Consider the following 27,913-nt stretch of genomic DNA (forward strand, 5'->3'; position numbering starts at 1 on the left):
ACTGTGGTGCACTGTAAGACTTAAACACTTGCATTTCCAGCTACAGATTTACATCTCCCACTTATCTTATTTAGATATTTTTGTAATTACTTAAGAAACATTTGTGCTTAAATGCAGGGCCACATCTCTGTTGTACCACTAGGGCACTAATAAGTATTAAAAGTATAACCTGTAAAGAGTCTTTCAGTCACCCAGGTGGTTTTCTTCACATTTATAGATCACTGAACAGATCGCAGTCATCACTGGGGTTTTTTGGAAGGGCAAATTAATCATTTTGGCTGTTGGATGTGCAGAGTGTGAGCACATTGTTGGTCTTTACTGAGATCGCAAAAGACTGCTGCTTCTCAGCTTTAAAGTGAATTATGACCAATGTGTTACATAAGAAAATGAGTGTGGTATGCATTAAATCTTTTCTTGTTATGCAAACTGCAAACTCGGAGTGGATTAAAATCTTGTGTTTTCAAATCTGTGCGTCTTTTCCTTTTCTGAAGGGAAAAGAGCTGGAAATCATGGAAAACGGTCTCAAATCTAGATAGTTCAGTGCTAGTATAATATTAGTTCTTAAGTTTCATTTTTGTACTCCTGTCCCAGGCCATTAGAGGTTTGTATGTTGTGGCCTTGGCTACAGCATAGAGCATAAATCCTGTAATGATATTGTTGGGGACACTCTGCTGACTTAACAGATTCGGAACGCAACCCAGCAATTTTATAGTCTTCTGCTTGGCTGTCTTGTCATTTTTTGGAAAATCGTGGCTGTTCAGCATTTAAAATTGCAGCTCTGGATAGCTGTGTTGGCAAATAATTTGGCTGTTCTTATCCATGCTGGTGAATTATTTATGCAGACTGCTTCTCTTGCCCAGCTCTTAATCGAGCTATGATAGTATTCCAGGAACTGTGCTCCAGGCTTCTCACTCACCACTGACGGCCTTGCATTGCTTTTTAAGGTATTGGAACAAATTAAGCAGTTTGCATACAACTCTATTCTGTTCCTCTTTTTACGGTATTTGTGAAATGTATCATCTGTGCAAGGAGCCTAATAAGACATTTTGTCACTTTTTTATTTGAATTTTGTAGAAAGGTTGTATATCCTTATTTTGGTAACAGGTTGTATTAAGCATAGTTACAGAGGGCGGTCCTTCTGTAGACGTAGGTGGACTGTCTCCCTCTAGTGGTGACGGAGTTCTTTTTGTGCCCTGAGAGAGGCCCCTCGGACATCATGCATGTGGAGGGATGTGTGCTGTGGGAGTGGGAGGAATGTGCTGGGCTGTTTTTTTTAGGCACGAAACAGCCTTTTTAGGTAACTAGCATCACACTAAAATGAATATTTTTCAAGGATAAGCCCCTCAAATACTTGGTGAATATTAGTCTGCTTATCTAATGGCTTTAAGTAAATCTGTAACTGGCAACATAGATAATAATGTTTTTTGTGTTTAAAAGCTTTTTTTTTTCCATAGTGGCTGGTGCTGTACATATGTAAATCTTTGGAGTCCCTGCGAGATGTGTGTCAGTGATTTCTGTTTTGAAACCAGCTTCATCATGCATTGATGGATTTCACGTTTAAAATGATTTTAACTTCCATAAAATAGCTGTATCTTGGATATTATAAGGTTATAATTTCGACAGAGGCACAGTGGTTAGCATGGCTGCCTCACAGTGCTAGGCTCAGGGTTTCATTCCTGTGTGGAGTTTGTATGTTGTCCCCATGTTCGCATGGGTTTCCTGTGGGTGCTCTGGTTTCCTCCTCGAGTCCAGAGATATACTGGTGGGTTAATTGGCAATGTCATGTCTGTGCAGCTGTAAATAATTGTAGTAATTGGCAGCTAGAATCGCATGCTGGGAGCCTTGGTGGTGTGGTGGGTAGCACTGCTCTTCCAAAGATCTTGGTTTCTGGTTTTGATAGTAGACATGATCACCCTCTGTGTGGAGTTTGCATGTTCTCACAGCGTTGCTTGTGTCTGTGTTCTGCAATGGGCCGGTGGGATAACATTGTAGTCTCATGTTGTGGCTCACATTTGCACAATAGGCTTAATTAAAGGATCAAAGCAACTAGGCTTTGCTAGTGGGTGAATGGGGTCAGGCATTGACATAAACATGATGGAAGTAATGCTTCCACTGGCTGTGAATTAACTTCGGTTTGCTCATCACATGCTCAGTTCCCACTCAGAGTTCTACTCTGGTGCTATCTATAGGCTTGTTCTTGCTTGATGAGGAACGATGCAGCAATATTTGGTTTTGTTGTGCAATAACACTCCCGTCTCATCCTCCTGAAACAGGGCTGCCCAGTCTGGGAATTTAAGGACTGGTGTATCTATGAGGATTCTGTTAAACACCCGTGCCTGACTGAGGGGGTGTTGTTCTGATGAAGCCAGTAATAAGCAGATTTAGGTATTTAAGGGCTGGATTGAAATGAAAGCTTACAGACGCACTGACTGTCCAGGACAAGTTTTGCCTGCTCCTTTTATATCAGCATAGTTGTTACCTTAAGAAAACTGTGTCTCAGTGATTAACCTAGTGTAGGGATCTCAGACTAATTGCTGGAGGGCCATCCAGGCACTCATTTACATAGTATAATTATTTAATTAACAGCATGAATGTAATACTTCCAACCAGAGTTTGTGGTGTTTTATAGATTACCTGTACCTTTTAAGAATGTTATCTCTGGGCCATCAGTGTACAAAAGGCTTGTTAATCCTAAATATGTCTAAAAATGATTAGAACACATTTGAGAAGGAACTACAAACCCCAGGAACTGAGTTTGTGGCTGCTGTGCCTGTACACTTCTTCAGCCTGCTGAATCTCTACTGTGACGAGCACTTCTGGGATGATCCCAGCGGGGGGGTTGGAGGGGCAGTGGAATGTGTGGGATAACTGGGGCACATGGAGTGGAACTCCAGAATTCCGCTGAACTGACATCATAAACCACTCCTTAGGCCGAGTGTGTGGTGGGTGACTCGGTCTTCTTGGAAAATTGCGTGGATCATCATTAGTGGCTGCTTCTTTCTCTTCTGATCTAGTGATGTCAGTGCATAATTTCCATCCTCTAGACAGTGTGGGGAAGCAGTAAAAAAGGGAAGAAGAGACGGGATTTAAAATTAGAGGCGTAGAACCTAAATAATGGCTGTTATGTTAGTTGTACAAGGATTAATAAGACTTTGTTTAGAATATTCTATGCCATTTATGTCGCCAAACTACCAAAAACGTATTGCTGTTCTGCAGTCAATTCAGAGAGAAGTGACCGGATGAATTCATAATTCCCGTGCTCAAAGGAATATCCAATACTAACAGGTTAAATGATTGATTTAAAAAAAAAAAATTGAACAGAGCAGAGAATGAGAGAACCTAAACCTCTTCAGAATTAAAAAAGAGTGTGAACCTAAGAAAAAAATTTCCACTTTCCAAACTAAGTGCATTTAAAATATAGTACAAGGGGATATCCTTTATGCAGAGGGATGGGAAGGTGTGGAACAAACTACACAACCATGTTGTTTCAGTTCATACCCTGGCATCTTTTAGGAAATGAATGCTGGAGATCCTCTGATCAATAACCGATAAAATCATAATATTAAATACTAAAGAGCTAATATTGGCCTCTCATCTTCTTTTGCAAACACTATTCATAATAAAATAAAATACAAACAAAATAGTGTTTGTATAAATTCCTACAGTTGTTAAATCTATTTGCAACCACACCCATAATAGCTTACAATCTTCAGAACATTGGAGATATAGAAAAGTCTTGCCATTTTGGGCAAATCAAATGTAACAGTCTCAGCAGAGTCAACATGGATAATGAGGATGTCTTCACACCCCCTCGTTAAGCAGTGTTTTTGTGAAGTGCTTCTGACAGGACCAAAGAAACCGAATGCTGAAGGTGGGCATGTTTCAGAGACCCAGGAGAGAATCTATTTCAGAGAGCATTTGTGGTTTCAGGCCTGCAAAAGCAGAGAGTGATCTCATCTGAAGTAAACTAAACTTCAAAACTTAGACAGGTCGGCTGCAGCGGAAGTGACTCTAGGAGATATTCTGCGCAGTATCGTTAAGCTGCAGTCATACATCTCATGAAACAACCACCAAATTAGGATGTGCAGAGCCAAAGGAAGTAAGTGCGTAGTACGATAAAAGATTCCAGAGTTTTAAAGGAGCCCTCGAAAAACCAGAAGAGGGTCCCTTCCCAGTGCACATGGGCGTCCGTAGGCAGAGAAAAAGAGGCGTGTAGATTGTGAAAGGGTTTATTTCAGCTCTGTGCAAGCGAGCGAGTAGCTGCAGCACTGCATGGTGACCTCTCTGTGCGAGTCAGTGGAGGGCAGATGTATCAGGATGTGACTTGGCTGGACTCCGGATGTGGTTAGGGTCTCTTAAGACTGGGTATGCTTAACTCTGAAAGAAACGGCAGTGCAAGGAGATCCAGCTTTGTGAGTCGGGCTTCCAAGGAACAAGGTTAGCAACAGTTGCTTCTTAATTTTTTTGGAGTGTTATTTGTTTTTGCTTAAGAGGGGATTCACTTTTCTCATGGGCTGATTTGAGCTTCAGAAATAAATGTGCTCACAGCAGGATGGTTTGATCACATTAAGCCTTGCAAGATGGGACTTCAAAACCGAATTTTAAGGATAAGGGGGTTGGTAATGACAATTGTAATTTGCTTCTTTGTACTTGATTTTTTTTGCACAGAGCAAAGAAAATCTTACAAAATGCTTATATATTTACTGTTGAATTTGTTTTTCCATGCATGTCTACACACAATTGTCAGAAACCGTAGACGGTTTCCTGTAGGTACGGTGTTCGTTGCACCCCTGTTTCGTGACCATGATGTTTGGACAGCCCTGTGAAGCCCCTGCCTGTCTGGCACTATTGCAGAGAGGCACTGTGTGAGGACAGTCAGAGCTGCTGCCCAGCGTAGCAATATAGAGGGATCACCAAAGCATACAACCCTGCCTTCTCTCAGCTTCCTCTTTGTTTATTTTTTGTGCCGATCCAGGAAGTCATCTTTCGTATCAGTAAAATGTTCTGTTGCCCATGGCAATAACTACCACCAAGCAAATACCGTCAGATCATGATTAGCTCAGAGAGAGCCAGTCTAAGGAAGATTTCCCTCTGTACCAAGAAACTACTTGTATTTACACTTTTGTTAGATGCTTTTAGTTTAATAGACTTTGATGTAGTTTAGCTCAAGTATCTGTAGAGGCATAGTGCCACACCCACTGTCATCTGCTCTCTCAGACTTCTTGCCAGGAAACCAAATTGTTCTGTTCATCATCGGAACACAGCACAATGATAAACCAGGTCTCCGAGTTCACGGTTTCAGATTCATTATGACAAGGGAATGCGAACGTTTGTGTTCTAGGCAGTGAAAACTGCCTCTTTCTTCGCATGGGTGGATAGTTGCAAAATCATTGAAGAAACTAAAATGTGTTTTTAGAATTTTTAATTTTAATTGTGTGTATGTAGTCAATTCAAAGCCCATTTAATTTTGTAAAGATTGTTTTAAAAAGTTAAATGTTTTACATTTGTTTATAAACAATTACTGTAGCCCTTGAAAGGCATTCTTGGCTGTACTGTATGGGGTTGATTATCTTTGTGCTGATCGCTTTTTTGGCTCTGCAGTGACATTCTGAACCTCAGGTATCATCAGAGTTCAGTCTTGCACACCACTGGAGTTCAGCAGCAGAGATCTTTAAGGGTTCTTAACAGCTCTGAAGCTGGAGAGACCAAAAGCATGAGGCCAAAGCACTGTTGTTTGAAGCTATGTTAGAAACCATTAAAAGAAAAACAAGGATTGCATGGTGTTTTACTGAGTACAAAGCAATGTCAATGAACGCTGTGTGTAACTCAATGGGCTTCTTTCAGGGTGATATGAGCAGGTTGGTCTGGGAGCTGCCCGTTGTGTATTGTGCCTCCATGATATTCATGCATGTCTTTTACAGCACAGTGTCATAAGCAGCCGTTGCCTTCTAAAGCAAGAGGCGGCTATTGTAATGAGACAGACAGTGGCTGTATTTAGCAGTGTTTGACACTGGAGAGCTCTTGAATGGGATTCCTTGAATGGGAAGCTCCTTAGCTCTGTGTCAGGATGTTGTTGGCAGAGGAGCATGGGAATGCATAACTCTGGTCAAAGATCGCCTCCCCTTGGCTATTAAGGGATCTCGCTTCCTGTTGGTCACTTTTCTTAGGCAGTGAGAAGTGCTTCTTTTTTTTTCTAATCCACATTTGTGGACAGTTACAAAACCCATTGGGAGGGGGGATAAATCTATGTAAATAGAGCCCCAGGGGAATTGATTTTGTATACGTTTTCTGCTATAATCATCCAGTGCAGCTTCTGAGGCAACCAGATTGTTCCATCTGCTGACTTGAGAAAATTAGTTTTTTTTTAATCTTGTCTTCAGAAAAGAGAATTTAAAATCTGTTCAGATAGTCAGCTGATCTTCACTTCTGACCCTGGAGAGTCACTAGGTCTGTTGGTTTTCATTCCTTCCTGGACTTGGAATGACTTCATTTGAATCAGTTGTTTGCTAAATTTGTTTTTATTAGTATTTGCTCATTGATTTATAGGTTTCATATAAAACCTGGTGGTATTATATGGTATCACTGGTATTAGTGACACTGCATGTCAGTGCAATTAGTGTGCAGTACTAGGGGTAGGCCTGAATACAGCAAATAATACTTAGATAAACGCATAGATGTTCATTGTCATATGTAGACGTACACTGGAATTCTTAGTCGCGCTTATCTCTTTGGACTTACACAGTACAACAGACCACATCACACAATGTAGACAGTACATTATGAAAATAAATGATAACAACAGGAACAATAAATATGTTTTGGGACAATTCATATGCAGTAGTGAGAAAAAAACAGTGTAGACCATGCAAAAAAAGCATAGTGCAGATGTGTATCGAGTCTGAGGCATTGCAGTAAGCTGCTGAGGAAGCGTACCGCAGTGGGATAGAAACTGTTCTTGAGTCTAGTGGTCCTTGCTTTTAGCAGTGCGGTACCGCTTGCCAGAGGGTAGGGGGGAGAACAGTTTGTGTCCTGGATGGCTGGGATCCTGAATGACGGATTGGGCTTTATTGTGAGAACAGATTATATTAATCTCACATCTTGTAGTCCTCTGTGCCGTTGCCACAACTCTCTTTAGTGTATCTCTGTCATGCATGGTAGTACTGCTGTACCACACTGTGATGCCACCATTGCGGACACTTTCTATGGTGCTGTGGTAAAAGTTAATGAGGAACTGCTTCCACAAATTGCATTTCTTTAAGCACCGCAGAAAGTGCACTGCAGACTTACGCTGTTGTGCCTTTTTCACACTGGCTGCAGTGTTGGGAGACCAAGCCAAGTCAGTGGAGATCTGCCTACTGAGGAACCTGAAGCAACTGACAGTTTTCACGGCTGTGCTGTCGATACCGATTGGGGCATGACTCTTGTAAGATGTTCCACCTCCCTCCTGCATGCGCACATAGGAAATATTGGCTCATTTGAAGAACTGAAAATCTTTGCTGTGTTTTTTAAATGTGAAACGGAGTTCGCTAATAAGCTACAGCCACAAGCATGATGGACAAGGCGGGACATTTCATTTCCTAAGGCTGCTATTGGCTACAGAAGAATATATCGTCTGGGGAATCTGGGAAAATACCACACAGCTGTGTGTCTGACCCCGTCAGGCTTCTGAAATGACATACAGCACATACGTTTGAGATCTTTTATACAGACACCTTAGGGTTGCTAAGTTGACAGCTGGGATCGCTGATAGCAGGTGTACGAACTGTCTGAATTCATTGTGCCAGTCTGTGAGTGTTTGTTAGCTGCTGGAAGAACTATCAGGCTCCACAGTCACGTTTTCCCTGAACATGTGCAAATGGTGATCTTGTTGTTGTTCTGAGATTAACAGCAACTTTTTTTTGGGGGGATCCTCTGAAATCAGAATGTGTAGAAATCTCTATTACTACTGTGGTGCAAAAATGTTGCTCTGATGTATTTTAAATACACGTATGTATGTTTCATTGGACTTCAGGTTTATTTACATTCTCCATATCCGCGGCATGTTGTGCCGTTAGAAGCTGTACATTTACAAGTTGAGTGTCTGGATTTTTGGAGTGGTGGTAATATGTGGTGTCTTGGGGAGCTGCTGCTGGCTTTTTCTGCGGGGCTCCCCTGTAGCTGTTTGTGACTTATCCTTCATTTAGGGGTTAGAAAAGGGTAGGAAAGCACCACTGTGGGGGTTGGATGGGAGAGGACTAGGATACGTAATAATTTGAAATTCCCATCCCTGTGCAGTACTGTGATGTAACAGCAGGGGGCATTTTAAACAAAGGAACTTTCAGTAGTTTTTTAACCTTTTCAAAAAAGTCAAATTGAAGCCTGTAATGGAAGTCATACTTCTGTTAAAAAGGATAACAACACCAGTAATGGTCAACAGATCCACTGTTATAAATATTATTTTTTCGTAGTGGCCATGAGTGGGCTTAAAACATTTCTCTGTTCTCTGTAGTCTGACACTGTCGTTTTTAGTCTTTACTGTTCCGGTATTGAGTTAAACTCGGAATTTTCATAAGACCAAAGATGTCTGAAGGCATTAAGGGTAGAGTTGCCTGTAAAACATTGGTGCCTAACTGGAGGGATTGCTGTAACGCTTTTAAAACATTAGACTGTGAAAGTGAGAGGTCAGATGGAATGAAAACAGGAAGTTACTGGGCACAATCTGGGCACACATCTAAAACCAAGAACAGGATGCGGTCCTTTACCCAAAGGATTGCGGGAGTATGGAACAAGCTGCTCAACTGAGTGGTTAAAGCCGAAGGCTTAATCTCGGGACTTCAGGGCTTAATTTTAAGATACAGCTGGATGGGACCCTCAGATCAGTTACCTGCTAACTACCAAATGGGACACATAGTTTGCCAGTAGTTCCCTCTTTTACTTCCTATGATAACACCAATATTTCCAACAGAAACCAAAAGTAATCACAAAGGTTCAAGGTTCAAACCTTCCTCCAGCTCTCTGACTGACTATGTTATATTCCCATCTCTTCTGTCTTGCTCTCTTCACCTCCCTTACTTATTATCCTTGCCGTTCCTCGATCAACCCCTCCCTCATTCCCTTACACCCTCGATGAAAGCGCCTCGTAATTTTAATCTAATGCTGAATGGTGGGCGTATAGATTTCAAGAAAACACCTTGACTCGGTGTTTGAAAGCAGCTGGGTGATGCAGCTCTCTTCCAACTTCATCGGTGATGCAAGAGCAGCTCGCAGCTGTTGGTTTTGGGTTGCAGTAAGCTTTCGGCAACACAAGGGGGCGCCTGTGTGGTGGCAAGGATTAAGATAATTCAGTGTTGTTTTTATCATTTAAGTCGGAAATTGTTTTAGTTACTGTTTCTCTCTGAAAAAATAAGTTAAGTGAAAAATTATCAATTTTAAGTTTTATTTTAAAATAGTTTCCACGTTTAAATGAGTTCAAACAATTAAGTTTAAAAATCAAGTCATCCATCATATTTCAGTGGAGGTGAATTAACTAACTTTTTACATTACATTCCACTAATCCTAAAAAGTATTGAGTGTTTAATGTGCAACTGAAACTCATTTTATTAAAGTTTATTTAAACACTTGAGTGCATGCATGCTAATTTTACCTGGATTGTATCTGATTGACACTTGGCAGATGTGTATTATGGGTTTCTTTCTAGTTCCAATCCATAAAATAGTTATTCTTTGGTCCAACCGTTATTGTCTGATGTAAACACATGGCTCTTACTTCCATATTCTTCTTAAAAAGGAGTGATGCACAGTTATGGGTGCTGTTAGTACAGGTAATTTTGGGTTATCCATTATAGGAATTGCACACTATAAACTAATAAAATGTTAACTGTGTAGACAGCCACTAGCTTGTATTGCAATTACAGGGAGATATTCAGCAGGTTTCTTCACAAATAGATCTTACAAAGCTGTGGTAAATAAGCTCAACTGTTAGGAAACTGAGAAATGCAATTTGATTTGAAATAAGCACAGAGGTCTTGAGCTGGCATCCCAGTTTAGCCACTAAGTTTAGTGAACTCTAACCTTTGACCTGAGAGTGTACCCCTGCCCAGCCTGCTGTAGAGCTGAGGGTCTCCGAGTTGCATCGATCAGCTGTATTACTTAACACGGGTACTGTATCTGTGTCCTACTGAAAGGAATGTCTGTTTTTAGCTAGGTACCCGAGACCATGTATGGTTTTCCTTAAAAAGAGAGAGCTGTACCTCTGAAATAACATTTCTGTTGGAATTTCTGTAGGAATTTGTTGGAATCAAAATATTGGCTAACCATCTTGGGTCACATTTAATTAATTGTTCCCTTACCTGAATGAATGTGTTTGTGTTTGAGTGTTTTCCTGTTTCCATTTCCTATCCAGTACATGAAATACTTAAAATACCTCCGTTCTGTGGTTCCTCAGTTTAAGGGTCACAGAGGGCCAAATAAGCTAGTTGCTTCACTAAGTTCAGTTTGGTATTTGAGAGCACAGCTTGCAGAATGGTGACCTGTTGACCAGGTGTGAAAAACGCTAAACAGCAGGTTTGCATTTCTCTTCCTGACTGTTTACATTTTAGATCTTTAACTTCATACACTCCAGCTTGCTGAGCCAGAGTAGTAATTATACACACTGGGGTAGGTGTTGGCTGAGTCAGCTTGTGCAAGTGACTTCTGGTGTACCTCCAGATGTGGGTTGAAGTACTGTTTAAATTTTGAATTGAAGTACCTGTTTGAATTTTGTGCTTCTCCTCCCCTGCCTTTGCCTTGCTCATGGGCCTGCTCCTGTGCTGGAATGTGGCAGGTCTGGACAGGTGCTGGGGCTCCCCGCAGATACCCCCCCACTCCTCCCAGGGGGGTGGGATTTCTCCAGGCACGTTAGCCGACAGCAGTTCCTGTCTGCCACGTCGCTATGTCTCACCACACAGTGAGCACACTGCAGTCACGAACTGCTCAGATTCATGACCAAGGGGCACATTGTTCTTGAAAGCACTAACGCCCTTAGCGTTACTGCTCGGCGCTTTTGTATTCAGAAAGAATACTGTCCAATCAGTGTGGAGGTGCCATGGCTTGTATCTGTGCTTCTGTTTGTTGTTAAGTTGTGCCTCTGTTTGGTCTTCATCATTAGGAGTGTAGAAATAAACTTTAGTCATAGTTGGATCATGCATCTAGATACACTAGCCAGATTCTGTTTCATGTACATAAATTACCCACGGTTCCAGCCTCCTACCCATAATTCATACCCACGTCTTGCTCTTAAATAAACATCAGAACCCTGCAAGGATTTATTTGACATGTAGGGGATGGGTTTTGATTACTTTTCTGTTTCAAACTAGCTGTTTATATTGCAGTGATTTTCCCCATTCTGTGCAAATAGTGTTTTAAAAGTGGTGTCTGCATCTAGGTTTGCCTAAAAGCTGGCAAATTATAACCCCCCAACCCCTCCAAAAAAAAACATTATTGCCTGACAGATTATAAATCATGTTCCTGCTTAGCTGGTTGCCAGGCTCTTTATCTTGTTACTATGTACTTTGCAGTAGCAGCTAACTATTGACAAAGAGAGGACAATACGGGCATGAATGTGCACAAAGAGCATGCGGAATTTTCTTACTGGTTGTCTGTTCTTGTAGCTAGGGACTATAGTGTTCTCTCTCAGCTCTCCCATTCCATGCCAAGTTTCGGAATGATCTACTTCTGTTCCTGTGGCTCAGCTGTTCTGGGCACTTTGTACCATTTCCTTGTCATGCTTGGCGGCAACTGTCCGTTGAACAAAAATAAGTTTTCAAACTCGCCCCGCATCTTCAAAATGTATGTCCTCTGAAAGAGAGACACGTCTGGTTTCTACACTTTTGTGCACTTCAGACTCTTAAGCAGGGGGAGATAACTTCAGTCATGTTGAATGTGTTTCACAATAGAGAAAGGATTTCTGTAATACATTTTGCTGTTTCTCAGTAGTCTTATTTCCTCAGCTCCATACGGCGCACCTCCATCCAGCTCAGACACTACCGACCAGGCCGTGTGAAGTGCTGCTTGATGTGTACATTTCCTGTACCTTGCTTTGTATTCCGCTTGACGTCTGTGCTGAATCGACTGTGCTGCCCTGAAGTCCTCGCTGTCTTTCAGGTGTGATCTTGAAGATATGCACTGCTGAAGAATGTGTGGCAGAAGTGCAAGAAGACTTTTAGGGTCTTGAAAGTTTCTTTCACAGGTCAACTTTCACAGTACTGTGATTTCTAATCTAGGTTTTCTCACTAACCTGTAGGATAATGGATACATTCTTAACATCCTGCAAGGCGATGGAGACAATTTAAAAGGCAAAGTGCTCCCGAGTGCCTGGGGTTGCACAGCATACTGCTGGACAGATCTGGTCTGAGGCGCTAGAAGGACTCCACTGTTTGGAAACTGGGGGGGGGGAATGCAAATGTCTTTGGAGCTCCCTGAAAACTGCAGAATGCAAAACGGGAAATTGCTTGTTCAAGTCTGTAGATCGTATTGCGTTTGTGTGACTTGGTTCCATTTTTGAACGCCTTCTTCCGTGACGGCCTTTCAGGGTTGGAAAAACAGTGGCAGGATAAGATGAAGTTCAACTCATGGGAAGGCCAGTGTCCCTGCTGTATTGATCATAGCAGTTGCTCCCCCCTCCCATCTGCCAGCACGAGGGTGACACAGATAGGCTATCAGAGGGAACACCCAGTTTGCTTCCACCTCGCTTTTCCATGCTGACATTGCCAGTGGAAGGCGGGGGGGTAGGTGAACGGGCTTGTTTGTTTCTCCTGTGGCCCCGGGCTGGCTGACTGCTGTTCAGGACAGCCTCTCGTACCTGCATTCCACAGAGACAGGGCCAGCCCTCCGAATGTGCCGGGGAGGCGGGGAGCTCCTAGGTGTGCAGGCAGCCGGTCACTCCCATCCGCGTGTCGGTCGGCGGGGTGTGTGCCCCGGAGGGGGGAAACTGGAGGCTGGAATGCGGCAGTCTGCTGCTGGGAGCGGGGGAAGGACTGCAGCTCTGAGCTCCTCAGTTCAGGTGTGAGCCGCTCCGGCTGGCTGGCTGGCGGGTGGATCGTATCGTATACTGCCTGCAAGGGGCTGTGGGAAGAGCCAGTTTTCTGGTGTTTTCCTGCGGGTTTTCCGGAGTCCTGGTCCCGGTGAAGGGTCTTTACAGAGCAGCGGAGCTTGAAGTTACCGGATTCGGAAAATGAGTGCTCTGAGGCTGAAGGAGCTGTCCAATTCGGACTTGTACAGGAGGAGGCAGGAGCGCCCCGACAGCTTTGGACTGGGCAGCTTTCCGAAGGACACGCTCAGGTGAGGGGGACAGGGGCCGGGGAGGGCCGTGTCCGTGCGTGTTGCCACGGAGAGCCGCGGATGCTGAAACCCGGGTGTGTTGTGGGTCTTGGGCGATATGGAAGAGGTGATTTCACTGTAGAGCTTGTTTCATTTCACCCTTAGCTTCTTCTATATTGCCATTGTGAGCAAAGTGTCTTGTCTGCTCTTTGCCTTTTGAAGAAGAAAATCTGTGTCCCAGAGAGCTAGGTCTAGACAGGACCATAGTTGTGTGCCGGTAGTTTTGTATGAAAAGCAGCACCCTTTACTAATACTGTACACCTCTTATAAAGGCGCATGAAGCCTACCAGTTTCCTTTATTCTTTGTGAATGATTAACAATTACAGTCACTTTACAGTCAGTTACTTTTATTATTCTTCTGTTTTGGCCAGCGTGAATGGCAGACAAATTTAGCACAGCAGAAAGACCATAACTTTGCTTTATCGTTCTTTCTGACTTCTGGACATTTTTTGTTCACTGTACAAGAGTGTTTGGTAAGCGTAATGAAGTTCTCCTTTTATTATCCAAAGATAATGCAGGTCTGGATTAATGGACCCTGGTACTGTGAAATCACATCCTCTGAAATAAAGTCCACTAACAGTGTGGTAAGAGGACTGAGTGTTTGAAGCCCAGCCAGGCTGTGACTGAACTGGAGCTTTAGGGCCCGTCAGCCTGTGAACCAGTATGCAGAGCTGGTCCTGGTGAGATTAGCATGCCTGAGCTACTGTACAGGATTCCTACAGGGGTGACCTTGATGTGAGAAGTTTTCACAACATCCACCATTCCTCACCCAGACTGCAGGCATAGTGGCTGTAAATAAAAGGCAGGATTGCCCTCTTTACAGGAGGTTATTTCAAATGCAGTGTCCGTGTGTTTTCTGGCAGTATCTTGAGAGATTCTTCTCACACAGTAGTCCTGTCTTCCTTCAGCAAAGCGATTCATTTTGTGAGCTGTGTTATGGACACAATTTATATTGTTTCTTACTAGCTTTAATGTTGTCAACATTTTGTAGAAATATGTTTAACATGCTGAATAAATAGAACATTTTTAGTCTTTAGGATATTTTTCAGTTTTTGAAACATGACTTTAGAAGTTTAAGACGTTCTTATCAGCAGTATAAGATTTATATATTATTTTATGGGTTAGTTGGCAGAATATTGTAATATTGTAGCCAAAGTGTGTCTGTGTAGCACAGAGCAGGGTGATGCAGACACTCTGGGCAGTGGTTAGAGCCTTGTCAGTGTGTTGAGTTATAAAACAATAACTGCAAGGTTTTTTTTTCTCACCCATTTCCTTCTCTTTTGGCCTTTTCATTATCAGCACAAATGGAAAAGTATAGCCAATTTCTGTTCATAAGGGTGGTGCTGCTCTTTTAAAATAACACTGTTTCCTGAAAGGGAACAGTGCATCTGGGGAGAAAATGGTATTTGAGATCCTTGATCTTAAAAGAGTTTTATCTAGATGTTTTTGCTTCTATTAGTGTTAACTCTCCTCAGTAGTTTAATCGTATAGACATTTTAACAGCGGAGGAAATACTTGCCTGCAGTGAATCAATATGATGGCCCATACATGATTTGTAGTGCATAGTGCCAGTGCAGTTTTGGGAGAATTTTAAATGGCCAGCCTTTTAGATTTTGGAGAATGGTATCGACCTTGATAAAACTGTTGGTGAAGTAGCACAAGACAGGAGCCTGTTTTCCACGTTTGCCAGTTCTTGAAAAGCCCTGAACAATCAACACCGCTGATGGCGCTGGTGAAGATGTAGTAACAAACTGAATCCAGGTCACACCTCAGGGTACCACAGAGAGTGGGGGAAGGACTCACCGGTGAAAGGTTCCTGAGGTGCCATGGTGAGCAATACGTGTGTTTGCAAATGGCTTTCTGTTCTGAGCTGCAGGAGGTCTGTTTAAGAGAATCCTAGTGACCACAGCCCACTGCAAGCACTGGAGCCCTGCTGAGAGCACCGGCCTTGCACCATGAAAAGCAGTTACAAATTTCCTGGTACTGCAGCCACCACCTTCCGCATAAGAATTGTGTTTAAAAGACTTTCAGCCAGCTCCCTGTGGTCAGGCCTGGGTGTTTTGGACAGCAGGCATGGACAGAGCTGGTAGCTTAGCTACTGTAGTTGGCTATCTCTTGGCCATCACCCTGCAGGTGGTGAACGAGTAGTTTGTAGCAGTCCTTGCAGAAGAGCTAGGAGAGGCTGTTTGAGATGTCTGTCTCTTGTGAGACATTGATCACTTGAATGTTGGAACACATTGTTTTTTCAGACACTTGTGATCTGAGCCACCGAAATGCAGCTCACATCCGCTTCTTCTATTCTACTCTCCATTTTTAAAAGTCAGCACATATGTAGAGGCCTCTCCTACACTATATTCAGCCCCTATCTCAAGGCTAACCTGCTTTTTTTGAATATTTGGAAATAAGTTATATTAGCAGGCTTTCAAGAAATACCACACTGTGCTAACCATGATTCTATTTACACACAAGCGAACAATACGATACATGGAAATGTATTTAAAATGAAGGTTTCTTCTTTCATGATACGGCTGAGATCATTTGATCACTTAGCTACTAACTACCAAACGAGCAGAAGGGCCAGAGGATCTCTTATCATCCCACAGCTGCAGTAGAAGGCTATCCATCAAAAGCACAGATGTTGCAAGCAGGAATAGAAGAATGTTGCCTGTAAACTGACATTTTGTACCTAATGTCATGTTATTTATCATATATTTTAGATATGTTAAGTCTTCGCAAAATCGTCCAGCCTGTAATCATAACCATATTGACGTTCATTGATTTCCACTTGGAACGCAGACTAAACTGTAAGAAAAAGAAAACAGGAGCTGCTATAATAAGGAAGGGATTTGTGGGATTTAAAAGACGGGAATTGAGAAGCCGGTGTTATCTGGTTGATGGGTTAAAAACATGTATGGAGGGAGACCAGAAATCTATGAGGATTGCCCAGGGGCATATTTGTGTGTGTATTTGGTACAAGATAGTGTCGTGAAAATGAGTTTCGTTGGTTACATGACGTCTGAAGCAGCGTGGAAACTTGCTGTAGCGTGATTGAGGTGTATGGGCTCCCCTCCTCTCAGTACAGTGTCTAGGAGTACAGGGCTCACATAAACATTGCACTGAGAGCTGAGGTGTCCTAAACAGTGTGAGCAATGGCTTTTTTCTTCTTTCCCTTTCAGGACAAATGTGTTAAAGTGGGGGGAAGAATATTTGAGTTATGTTACATCACAGTGTACATTCTCTACCAGTTACACAACATTTCTAGGAAAGAGTGATGACTTATTATTATTTATTAAAAATGAATGTGTTTATATAGACTTTTTCATGTTCTTACAAGTTTCAAGTTACAAGTTCTTTCATATAAGAGAGGACTGGCAGATTGCTTCACCTAACGAATTAAGGGGCAACTTTAAGATGTCTTCAGGATGAGAGTGGAATTTAGTCATGGCTGCGGGGTTAATGCACCTACTGTACTCTTTTGAACAGTGCTATAAGATCTTTACTAATGAAAAAGTGAAGACCTTGGCTCAAGGAATGTCACCTCCTACAGCTGGTTTCCATACTTTGCCATTGTTTGGATATTGTGTCCAGAGGGGAGATCGCCCCCTACTGGTCTGCCAATACCACTTAAACAGTCAGCTTGTTAGAGCATTATGTTTTGCCTCTGCCTTTGCTGTCATTTAGGTACGATCAGCAAGGATAGGTCCGTGAGTCTAGATTCTACCTGACGCGCACTCTTTCCTCTTTAAAACGATTAAAGATTTTTTATGAACCCTATTAATAAAAAAATTAACTATTAACTCTTGTGTTTTGGCAAACACAAGCCTTTATCTGGACTGAAAGGCTGACAAGTGTCAATAAAGCTTTTTGGAGTAAAGGGAGTGTGCTCCTGGTTCTATAAACTATATTGATCTTTTTTTATTATTGTACAGCACCTTTATAATCTTTGTGTGTTTTTTTCTCTTTTTCTGTGGTTCTAGATTGGCATGGGGAAGTACCATCCTTAGATTTCTGTTGTAGAGTTTCCATACACCAGGGCAACAAGATGGGCTTGATACAGTTTGAACAGCGAAGAGTCCAGTCGGTGTTGTCATGCTGGTAATGCTCTGAGCCGTGCCAGAGCTGCTTCAGGATTATTTATTCTATGTGTTTGTGAATCACAGCTGTGCCCCTCCCTAGTGGAAAAAATTCACCCTGATCTGTGGGTAGAAGGTGTGGCATGGAGCTACGATCCTATTGTCATGGGAAATGGTCCCTCTCTTATCTGCCGGGCCACCATCATGACTGTCTCCGCAAGTCTGCTGACAACACCCTGTCTGCCACCCGGCCAGCTCTGGCTGAGCCCTCGGCTCACTGCTGGGGCCGTTTCCAAACCAGAGCCAGTCGTTGTCCCTGCTCAAGACCAAGAAGCAATCGGCCAACAATCAAACAAGCTACATGGGCTGAATGATTGCGATTGTCCTGAGCTAGCTGTGCCCGAGAAGGCAGAGCTGTAGGAAGAGGTGAAGATTTGACTTCTGTCCTGCCCATCCACAGATTTCCTGTGTTTCAGGTGGTTTTACATGATATACCTAGTGCTGGAGGAGAGCCAGGGAATGTTGTTTATTTTTAATGTTTCAAAGGTGCCTTGCTATGTTGCTTTCAAACTCCTGGGTGTTTTACAGTGGCTGGAGTGTCCGTGTTGCACGTTTTCAGTACAGATGTTTTCCAGTCAAACCACTGAACATTTGATCAATTTACAGCCATGTTAAGGATATATCTAAAACTGTAAACCGTAAAGGAGGCATTTAATACTTCTGCGTGACTCTTCATTTACCAAATATCAAGGTTCTGTGTGGAGTTTCACCACAAAGCATGGCTGCACTGTTCAAACAACAGAGCCTTTCACAACGAAAAGAATGAAACAGACCTGATTATCTTTCCACACAAGCCACGGTGCATCACTTATCTAGATCAGATGGTTACGTGACGTTAGTTGTTCTTTATTGTTGTGATCAGAGCAGTCTGTGGGGCACATATCTACTCCTTCCATCCTGTTTTTCCCTCCTGTAAAAGAAAGTCACACAGAGCCCTTTGGGCTGTTGGGCCTCAAGGCCGGGAGATTTCTGAAGACCACATGAATTCCAGATTCAGAGTTTGGCGATGTTTGTGTGGAGTAACCCATTTAGAGGAAAACAAAGCAGGAAGTTTTGCAATAATATCTAAACATTTATGTTTTGTTTATATTTTTCATCGTGCTGCTATAGTTTCCTTTGTATCGTTACATACTTTTGTTAGGTCTTCTAAAAACAACCCTTGGCATCGCATAAATGTTGAGGAATCTTAGCCTGAACCCAGATTAATCTCTCAAACTTGGAGCACATGTAGCTTTAAACAATCCAGCTGCCCTCTGTGTCTGGCAAGCTATGGAGACACCAGTTTGTTTTTTTCAGGAAACATGTGTTTAAAGTAAATTTTCTGGCAATCTGTCAAGAAAATAAAGCCCTGTGTAAAATGTATAGAAAGCTCATTTAAGTCCCAGTCTGATCATTACTGCTAATTCTCAGTACTGTTTGCTTTGACAACTAAAAGACAAGGAATTGACAAGTGAGTTACAAGTCTTTGTGTTGTCACTCTGCTCATAATGACAAAGCATTTTACTGGTCAGCTATTAAAAGGGCCTCCAGAACACCAGCTGTTTTTGTCAGTATTTTCCTAGGGTTTTATATTCTTGTAATCACCAGTGACTTCTCAAAAAGACATTCTTTTGCACGGTTTAGGAGTCAGTAGCCGTCAGCTTAAGTGGTGAGCAGTGTTGTAGAGTGGGGTCTTTTTGAAACTTGGGACTAAGTGATGAAGCAAGTACACCAAATGTCTAAAAAGGCAAGCAGATCAATTTAAAGGCATCGTGTCAGTGCTGGTGATTTTAGAATTCAGGTGTAATGAAAAATGTACACATTGTAGATCACCCTAGTTCCAAAGTTAGGAGCTCCTAGACTCCTGTACTGCATTGGTTTTGATTTATACATTTAGTAGGCATGGTGGTATGGTACACCACATTCAAGCTAAATAGGTTTATTTGGAGCTTTTAATTTAAAAACAGCAGGTGGCATTATCTGTTAGGGACTGGTTACACCGCAGTAAACACATCAGGGCTGTTACAAGGTAGCTTTACTTTAGAATGACATCAGTTTATAAAGTCAACAGACTTCTTTATTCTTCATTAAAGATCAGTCACCTTAGTATGACCTTACACAGAAGAATGCTGAGAATTCGGGCACTGAGGTTCTAATCATTTCTTCCAGCGAGACCAGGTAAGAATTTGTCAATTCAGAGTTTGTGTACTCCGACCAGCAGCGACCTGATCTTTCATACAGCTGTTTCTTGTCAGATTGTTTAGAAGACCTGGACTGAATTGTGAAAACATATTGCCTTCATTCCCAGCATGACTCTGTAGGCCTGGCTTGCACATTGTGGCCAGCCTCTGGAAACAGTCTCCCAGTGAAGCTGAAACTTAGCAGTGAAGTTCTTTTCTTCATTTCTACTAGGGCAGGGATCTCTAGTCCTGGTCGTGGAGGACTCTGCTACAGGTTAATTGCCTAATTGAAAGTGTTGCTTGATTGCAGTATTGAATATTTGCACATTTATTTTCTACTCCAAAGATTGCGATTTTATTTTACTTGTTTAATAGTTAAAAAGTAGCATTCAGCATGTCTACAAGTTTAAACACAGGCATGCAGTTCATATTAGTCCTGTTACTGAGTGAGTTAAGGGTTCGGTTGTGTGACTGAGAACTCAGCTAGAACCGAAATCGGCAGATGTGTGGATTGGGAAACCCTCCAACACAGAGAAGAGGAAAGGAATGACGCACAGATATTATGGGGAGTGTCAGTCTTAACACCTCTCACCAGATGAACAAATCACTTTTGTCTTGACGTGTTATTCAAGATAAAAATATAAGCTAATTTTGTTGCTGCAAACAGATTATTAAGTAATATTAAAACCAGACTACCCAGCGAGGCGAAGCATTCATCATAAGCGATAACCATATTGATTTTTGTGTGACTTGGGAAACGGTGATGAAAGTGATGACGAGCAGCAGTGATTCTGCAGGAGAAAGAAGTTTGGGTGGCCAGTTGCAGAACCTAATCATGCCAACAACACATAAAGTATAGTTTTCCATTTAACCCATTCTAGTAAAAGCAAACATCTGAGCTCCAAACAAGAAAACAACCTGTGGTTTGTAGAGGTGACTTTAGTACAGAAATTGCACCAGCTGAGGACCATATTGCTGCAGAAATATGCGCTTGGGACACGGACCTAACTCCTGAATCGCACACAGAGCATCGTTAACCTTCCCCTCTTTGTGCGGGTGTAATTCTGCTCGTTTCGTACGTGTATCCGAGGGTGGCAGACCTAGAGTGAAGCCCGATTGTTGGACATGAGCTGTTCAAATCCGCACGCGTTTAACACGACGATGAACAGGCACGAAGGCCTACTTACCGGGCCAGGAGGCGTCGAGCTCGGGGCTCTGTTGTGCTGAAGCGTGTCCCTTGCACTGTGGTCCTGCTTTCACCCTGGCCTGGGGCAGAAGGGTTTCAGCTCACACTGGAGAAAAGCTGAGGAAGGGTGGAAGCCTCTCTGTGATCAGCTGTCTGTCGCCCCTCTGTCTGCAGTCCCAGATGGAGTCATTACCAAAATGAGAATGCACCTCAGAGCCAGCTTGTCTGGTGTTGACAGTTGCCACAGCCATATATAGGACTGCGTGAGCCCCTTGGAGCTTTCGCTGTGGGTGGGTGGTTTATTATAGGTAGCTTGTTTCCCATCCAGTCTTAAGACTAGTGGACATTGGATCCTCAACCTGTGTTTGCGGACTTGTTTACACTCCGCTCAGCTGATATTTACAGTTCACTCAGGCAGTTTATGAGCTGCAAGGTCCAGGAGCTACTTGCTATGTTCTGACGTTGAAATGGCTGCCGAGCTGAAAGGGTTTGCATTGTGCTGAAAGAATTTTGGAAGGTGGAACAATACAGATGATATGGTCCAGATTTTAGCCATGGGGAGAAAGGAGCGGCTGAATTCTGTCTTCGTGTGCTGAACAGAATTTGGACATTGCGATGTGAATGACGTTTGTTGCAGCTGGATAACCTGCAAAAAATGTTGTTAAAAAGACATTATGTGATGACTGTTGTAATTATTTTTCACACAGCACTGTATTGCTCAACTCCACTCCAGTCAGCCACACAGCGATGAAGTAAATTTATTTCCATTTCCACAGCATTTGTATTTCTCTGGAAACTGGAAAACAGAGTAATGTACATCATGGAGAGTAGTGAGAGCAAAAAAAATATGCAATGTTTTTCTCACCAGTGCAGTGTTAATACAGTATAGAGGAAATGGAAAAATGGACTACGCTCGCAGCAGGATACAAAGTTAACATCCACACAGACATCCACAAAGGAAGAGAAGTGGGCAGCAATGGATTATCACTTTGGAGAAACTTTAGTACTGGGTGACTCCCCATTATCACATATAACATAGCTCTTGTTACATGAATACGGAAGTATGGTGTGGTCCTCTCGTATACATAATGTAGCCATTCTCTGAAGTGAATTGGAAGTCGGCTATGATATGCACATCAAAAGCCAACAGGGCAATGCATAATTCCTCCGCCCACTTGCTGTCCTCTCTAATTTTGTGTGAGGGTGCCAATGTGCTGACCTGTCCAGCCCTGATCTGTCTGCCAGTTCAGTTACATTAAGGCCCTAAGAGGCCTGGTTGGTGATTTCCACCTCATTCAGTCCTCACATGTGCTTGGGTCTTTCACCACCCTGTACCCACAAGCTGGTAGTGGTCTGTCCTTTCCATTCCCTTACAGACGTGTGGGGTTTTTAACTTCCTGTTTGTTTCCCTGGGAGCTGTTGGTTACGGCTCGTCCCGCCTGGTAGCTCCGGTAACTAAGTGGCACACGGCAACCCCTCCTGACTGGGCAGTAGCAGGCATTTCAACCCCTACCATCACCCCTCCCTTCCTCTTTAAAAAAACACACGCACACACCGGCAGCTGCTGGTGCCAAGTACCTAGTTTGGAGATGAGACTATCCTGGGTGGCTATTTGTGGAATGATGGAAAACATTCAGAAGACCGGAGTACAGGAAGAATTTTTTTACTGTTTAAAAGTCCTCTGTGAAAGATGAAGAGTATCTGTTTAAGAAGAACTAAAAGGCTGTGATCCTAGAAGTTCTTTCTCCTTCATTATAAAGTAACTCAGGAGAGGATTCAGGTTCCAGTGTCTTAAACATGTTAACCATTGTAATATTGTTTTAACAATTCTAACATTGAAGTATTGCGTAGGTATGAGAACAGCAGATCTTCACTTCTAAAAAGAGTTTTGAGATTACATCCTCAGTTAGATACTAGCAACCAGTTGAGCTAAGTTGGTTGAATGTCGTCGTCTCTTACTGTACTGTATGTCCGAAAGTGAAATATGAGTGAAAATTTAGTTCTGTCGGCTCAAAGCGATTGAACTGTAGGTTTTGAGGAGATGGTATTAACATTTTGTTTTGGTTGAAGAGATCTTCATGTAGGAGACTCGTCATGTTGGATTGAAATGTACCAGTAGCTAACCTCGTAAATCCTGACACGCTTAGTGACTGCTCGTGTGAAGACATGGACACACTTAACAGATGATGCTAAATAGGAGGTGACACATATGATGAATCAATCTTTTAGCATATCAGAGATTTTTAAGGGCTGTGGAAAGATGAAAAGCCATTGTCCGGCATAAGTATGTGTTGTTTTACTATTGCATAGACAAAAACTTTAAAGTTAAGTAAAGTTTTCTCAGAATATGCAATCAAGAGCTCAAACTGATGGTCTAAGCCTTGAACTTTTTTAGTGTTCTAAACAGTTCAAACTTTATATAGTGGCCCCAAACTCTGTCTTCTAAAAGGCTGTTTTTTGTTCCCCCAGAACTTATGTTAACAATATAATTGTCTCACGTAACCAAATTAAAACAATGTCGATATGTAATGCCTTAGCACTGTATATTTTTCAGTGTTTTGAACTCTTTTGGTCCAGCTGTTCAGCTTTAGAAAGCCAAGATACTTGGAACTGCACTGAAAACGTTTTTTTTCTCTCTCTTCTAAAAACACAGCTGCCCTGTCAGAGCTTCACTGGGGATTTATTTTCATTTGTTTTTGAACAGGCAGTGTTATTGTTGCGCTTTTGGGACTGGGAGCATTAATCTTGGGAGGGGAGGCTCTCTGCACAGCTCTGGGCTGTCGTTGCATCTCTTAGCCGTGCCTCCCCAGACTTTCAGTAAATCAAGCCCGGGACAGAGTGACCTCGCTGTGCGCTGGGCTGTGCTCTTAATTTGAAACTGTAACCCAGCCCACGAGAGGAGATAGGCTGAGTGAGCAGGGGACTTGGCGGAGTGCAGAGTGCTTTTCAGCGGGTTCAGGGAAGTCTCCCTTCCTCACATTGTCTCGGTCCAGGGGCGTCCCGTGGATAACGGTGCGTGCGGGATTTTGTCGTGTTTGTGGCACGGTCTGTGCTCAGTGGTCCCGGCGATGGAGGTGCGGAGCAGGTCCATACCCCCTGTCATCCCCGAGAACGGGGAGGCCCATCATGTGGCTGTCAACGGGCTCCACCTGCCTGGAGACAGGGAGACCGAGATGGCCGTCTCCAAATCCCAGAGGAGGCGCAGCGACATCAAGGTGTATAAGGAATTCTGCGACTTCTACGCACGCTTGTAAGTCTGGGGCAAGCTGGAGTGTGTATGTGTTGGCGTCGTGGAGCCAAGTGTGCCTTTATGACCTCTGTTTGAATACTGACGAGAACAACTGGGATGTCAGAGTAGGTTTTTGCTCAAAGTTTAGAAAGGTGAAGTGAGGAGATTCTGATATGATGTATTGATATAGAAACAACTTGTTCCTGGAGGTTTTCATGTCTCTTAGTGCACTAGTGCTAGTTTGTGAGGGAAATTAATAAATGTTTAGGAAAATGTAAATAAAACTTCTATTATGTGGATTTATTGATCTCTAAATTTTAAGGTTACTGTTAACTGTTTGAAGTTGACAGAATGAATTATGTATGATGTCTTCTAATAACGAGTAGATAAATAAGATTTAAACCTTAGAGCCAAAGATTAACTGGGTGGGACCCAGGTCCAACTTGATTTGATGATCCTTTTTTGTAAACTAGATTTCAAAACCTGTCAACTGTTGACTATAAAGGTATAAACTCTTCCGTGTTGTAGTTGCTATTTAAGTCTTCAAACTGTCAAAACCACATGGGGCTCTGCAGTTCTTTATGACCTATGAACTCAGGAGGTAGCATGGGCAAACTGAAGGAAGTGAGCTGTCCCTTAGCTTTTTTTTTTACAAAAGATAACTTTCTCCTACATTAGCTGAAGATGCTAATGACAGTCCTTACATCTCCTGTTTATGTCTGTGGGTCTTAATGGGAAGAGGTTTACATCATGTTGTTCATCTAGTGTATTTATATTCTTTGCATTTACTCATTTATTGTGTACAGGAAGAGGCAGAATCTTCCCATTACTGTCTTCAGAAAGAATCCCGTGATGTAGGTTTACTCGCCCAGCAGGGGGCAGGCTTGTCTTGGATAGCGAGGCAAGTGCTGGCTGCTGGTGAAAGTGTATACCACTTGGGCAGTAGTTCACAATGTTTTTTTTTTACAGTAGGCTGCTTGGGTTTCCCTGTGGCCTTCTTTTCAGCAGTCCTGAAAACTCATTGATTCAAACTCCTGATTGATTCTCTGTTTACCCAACATTATTCTACAGAATTTCCACACGGCTGGTTCTCCGTTGTCATTGTGGAAGGAAAGGAGGAAAGTAAAATACAATAACTTACAATTAGCTATAACGTATTGCACAAACTGTTTGAAAGTGTACCTGCTGTACAGAAATTCGACAAATTCACTCTTCAAAACATTTGGAAAGCTCATCCATTTCCCAGGAGGTCCTTGTTCTTCTTTGCTAATGTATTAATAGATTCCTGTTCACCCCCTGGTCCAGCCTGAGGCACATTCTTTCGGTCTGACCGTGGTTTCGCTTCACAGTAGACGCAGCGAAGCAGTGAATGTTTTCCTTTGCAGCATTAAGGAAAGGAGAAACACAGGAAAGATAATCTCCAGCACCAGCGCTTCCTGTAGATTGCACCAACCCAGGCAATTAAGAGCTGCTAAAACGGCACCAAATCAGGAAAAAGCAACAGCTAGTGCTGGAATGCTTCAGGCAGAATAAATTCAGAATAAATGCAGGTCTTTGAGTTCACGCATTTCAGCACTGCTCATACGTTAGTCTAGAACAAACCTAACAAAGGCATAAATATTTGTAGAAGCCTTCCTGAGCGGATGTCATTGCAGTGTGCAGCATATCAGGGTTTTGTCCCCATGTTGTTTCTTCATTTTTGGACAGGCAAGAGACGTTCTGTGTATTCCTGGTCCTCCAGGAACACACTCAGCCTGTTTTAGGAGAATCTTTTAATTACTTAGAAAATGCTGAATTGGATTGCTGGAATGCAAACATCCATCAGTTTTCTAACCGATTCTGCTAGTTTAGGGTCACGGGGGAGCCTGTAAGCAACAGGTACTAGGCAGGGTACACCCTGGACAGGATACTAGTCTATTCCAGGGCAGACACACAGACACACAGACACACAGACACAAGCCAGTTAACCTACCAGTATGTTCTGTGGTATGTACTGTGGTGGGAAACCAGAGCACCCGGTGGAAACCCAGAGAGAACATACAAGCTCCATAGGCAGATAGCAGCCCAGGTTCAGAATTGAACCCCGGACCCCAGCTCTGCGAGGCAGCAATACTCACCACTATACCATTGTGCTTCCCGAAATATAACCATCGTGCAGTTAAATAATTTGAGAGAGTAATTGGGGGGGATAAACGAAGACCTGAGTGCTCTGTGACTAGAGCCGTTGACTCTTGCTGCTGGTTGCCAAGTAATGGGAAGTGGTGAGGTTTTCATTACTCGGGAAGAAAACATCCTATCTGTGCCAAGCTCATCAAATAGGACCGCTGTGAAATCAGGCTCCTGCTCACATTTGTAAACAAGTTTTGATTTGCTCTTGTTTTTTTAGTTACAGATTTCTCCCAAACATTGTGTTAGAGTGCACGTGTTTAAGCACTGTACAGTAGGTGGACTATTATGTGATGTGTCAAAATATAAGGCTCCAGTTGAACAAGATGCCCCTTCTTTATTGGTGCAACAGTGTAGAGATTTTGGACCGAACCTTTACAGTACACCTCTTTATGAAATGGGTACAGCTCAAATACTGTAAGTGGTTTGTAAGATGTGTGCAAAAATATGCAATCCCGTTTGCAATTAAGCTGTCCATCGACTGAGTAGATCATATCTTTTAAGGCAGATGGCCCATCAAATATATTAAAATGCAAAAGTTTCCGATGCCTAAATAGTTTGGGGAAGGAGTGGCAGCCAACTCGAAGATTGATTGTGCAAATGATTGATCCCTCTGGGGTTTTCAGGAAACATGTTTGTAAAAGCAAATAACAAGAAGAGCATTTTTGCTTTTTCCAGGGAGTTGCTGGCTAGCCCTGCGGTACAAAGGCTTAGGAGCTTTGTCATTTCCTCTCGCTGTTGTCTGACGGGGGGGAGAGGGAGAGAGAGCCTGACATTTACATGCCATGCTTAGCATTTCTGCACTGAGCGCTATTCCAGCCTGAGCTGGAACCGGTCCTGTTGTGGTGGTGGGAGGAACTGTATATGAAAACCAGACATTCTCACCGGTAGTGTTTGTGTCCTGGGTAGGTACAACCTTCTACTTGCAAGGTAGTTTGAAGGCTCTTGTCCTTTAAAACCCTCACACTCGGCAAGCATTAGCATGGGGTGGTTTTCTATTTTAAAGTGGTGTAGGAACGGCCGTAGCGGCGGGCGCAGTCAGCCTGTCTGGCTCTGCCAGGAGCTCTGGCGCTCGAGCTGTGTGTACTGTAGATCACTACATCTCGACAACTGAAGGGCCCGCAGGCTGCTACTTCAGAGGCGGGTGTGTGTGCTGTACATCCTGTCCATCGCTTGAACACGAGGGTGTTGTGAAAATCGCCATTACAGCCCAGCCCCACCAACACTGTGAAGTAATCACAAATCGACTTTTTTAACGAACTCCCAGGCTGTTCATCTGGCCGTGGCCGCTGTCCTGGCAGAAATCCCATCTTGTCCTTGTAAGGCGAGAGGTGTCGTATAATTGGTCTTTGTGTACGTTTGACATTCTCCAAGAGGCACAGTGGAATTTCGACCTATTAAACCCAACAGCAGGGAAACCTTCTTTTCTTTTTTTCAAAGCAGTGTAAATTATTGAGAGTGACTTTAACTTCATGGAAAGCCAACGTGAAGGGGGTGCATTTTCTAGTTAATGCTCAACTGTCTTGCTGAAGACTTATCTGCTGACTTGTGCTATATTCACATTTTGTCTTGCAGTCCTCATGGAAACTGGAAATTTGCTGGGTGCCTGCTTCAAATTTCTGCCTGTCTTAGGGCTGTACAATGAGCAGTCCTAGTTCCATACGTGTATCTTAGTCAGCTGTCCTATAGGGGTTTTATTTTATATA

At 42.9% G+C, this 27,913-nt stretch overlaps 1 protein-coding gene and 1 long non-coding RNA gene across 9 annotated transcripts in view; one reads left to right on the top strand and one right to left on the bottom strand.

Moving 5' to 3' along the window:
• lims1 (LIM and senescent cell antigen-like domains 1) overlaps positions 1–27,913 on the top strand; it is a 48,820-nt gene that overhangs the window by 8,099 nt on the left and 12,808 nt on the right. For 2 of the 8 annotated variants that reach the window (XM_088608971.1, XM_088608981.1), the window contains exon 1: positions 23,563–24,062. The exons of 2 other annotated variants lie outside the window; for them this stretch is intronic. In XM_088608971.1, the coding sequence (XP_088465097.1) occupies positions 23,881–24,062 (182 nt within the window). In that variant the 5' untranslated portion in view covers positions 23,563–23,880. Of the gene's footprint in view, positions 1–4,151; positions 4,438–12,747; positions 13,296–23,562; positions 24,063–27,913 lie in introns of those variants that run through there. 4 more of the 8 variants (XM_088609005.1, XM_088608996.1, XM_088609001.1 and 1 more) reach the window with 4 other exon arrangements.
• On the bottom strand, positions 1,051–21,292 carry LOC148676580 (uncharacterized). Its single transcript, XR_015927683.1, has 2 exons — positions 20,814–21,292; positions 1,051–3,040 (listed from the first exon to the last, which is right to left on the bottom strand). It is a non-coding gene; the product is annotated as an uncharacterized LOC148676580 (long non-coding RNA).

Source organism: Lepisosteus platostomus, chromosome 2 (assembly GCF_059453375.1).
Source record: "Lepisosteus platostomus isolate fLepPlt1 chromosome 2, fLepPlt1.hap1, whole genome shotgun sequence".
NCBI classification, from domain to species: domain Eukaryota; kingdom Metazoa; phylum Chordata; class Actinopteri; order Semionotiformes; family Lepisosteidae; genus Lepisosteus; species Lepisosteus platostomus.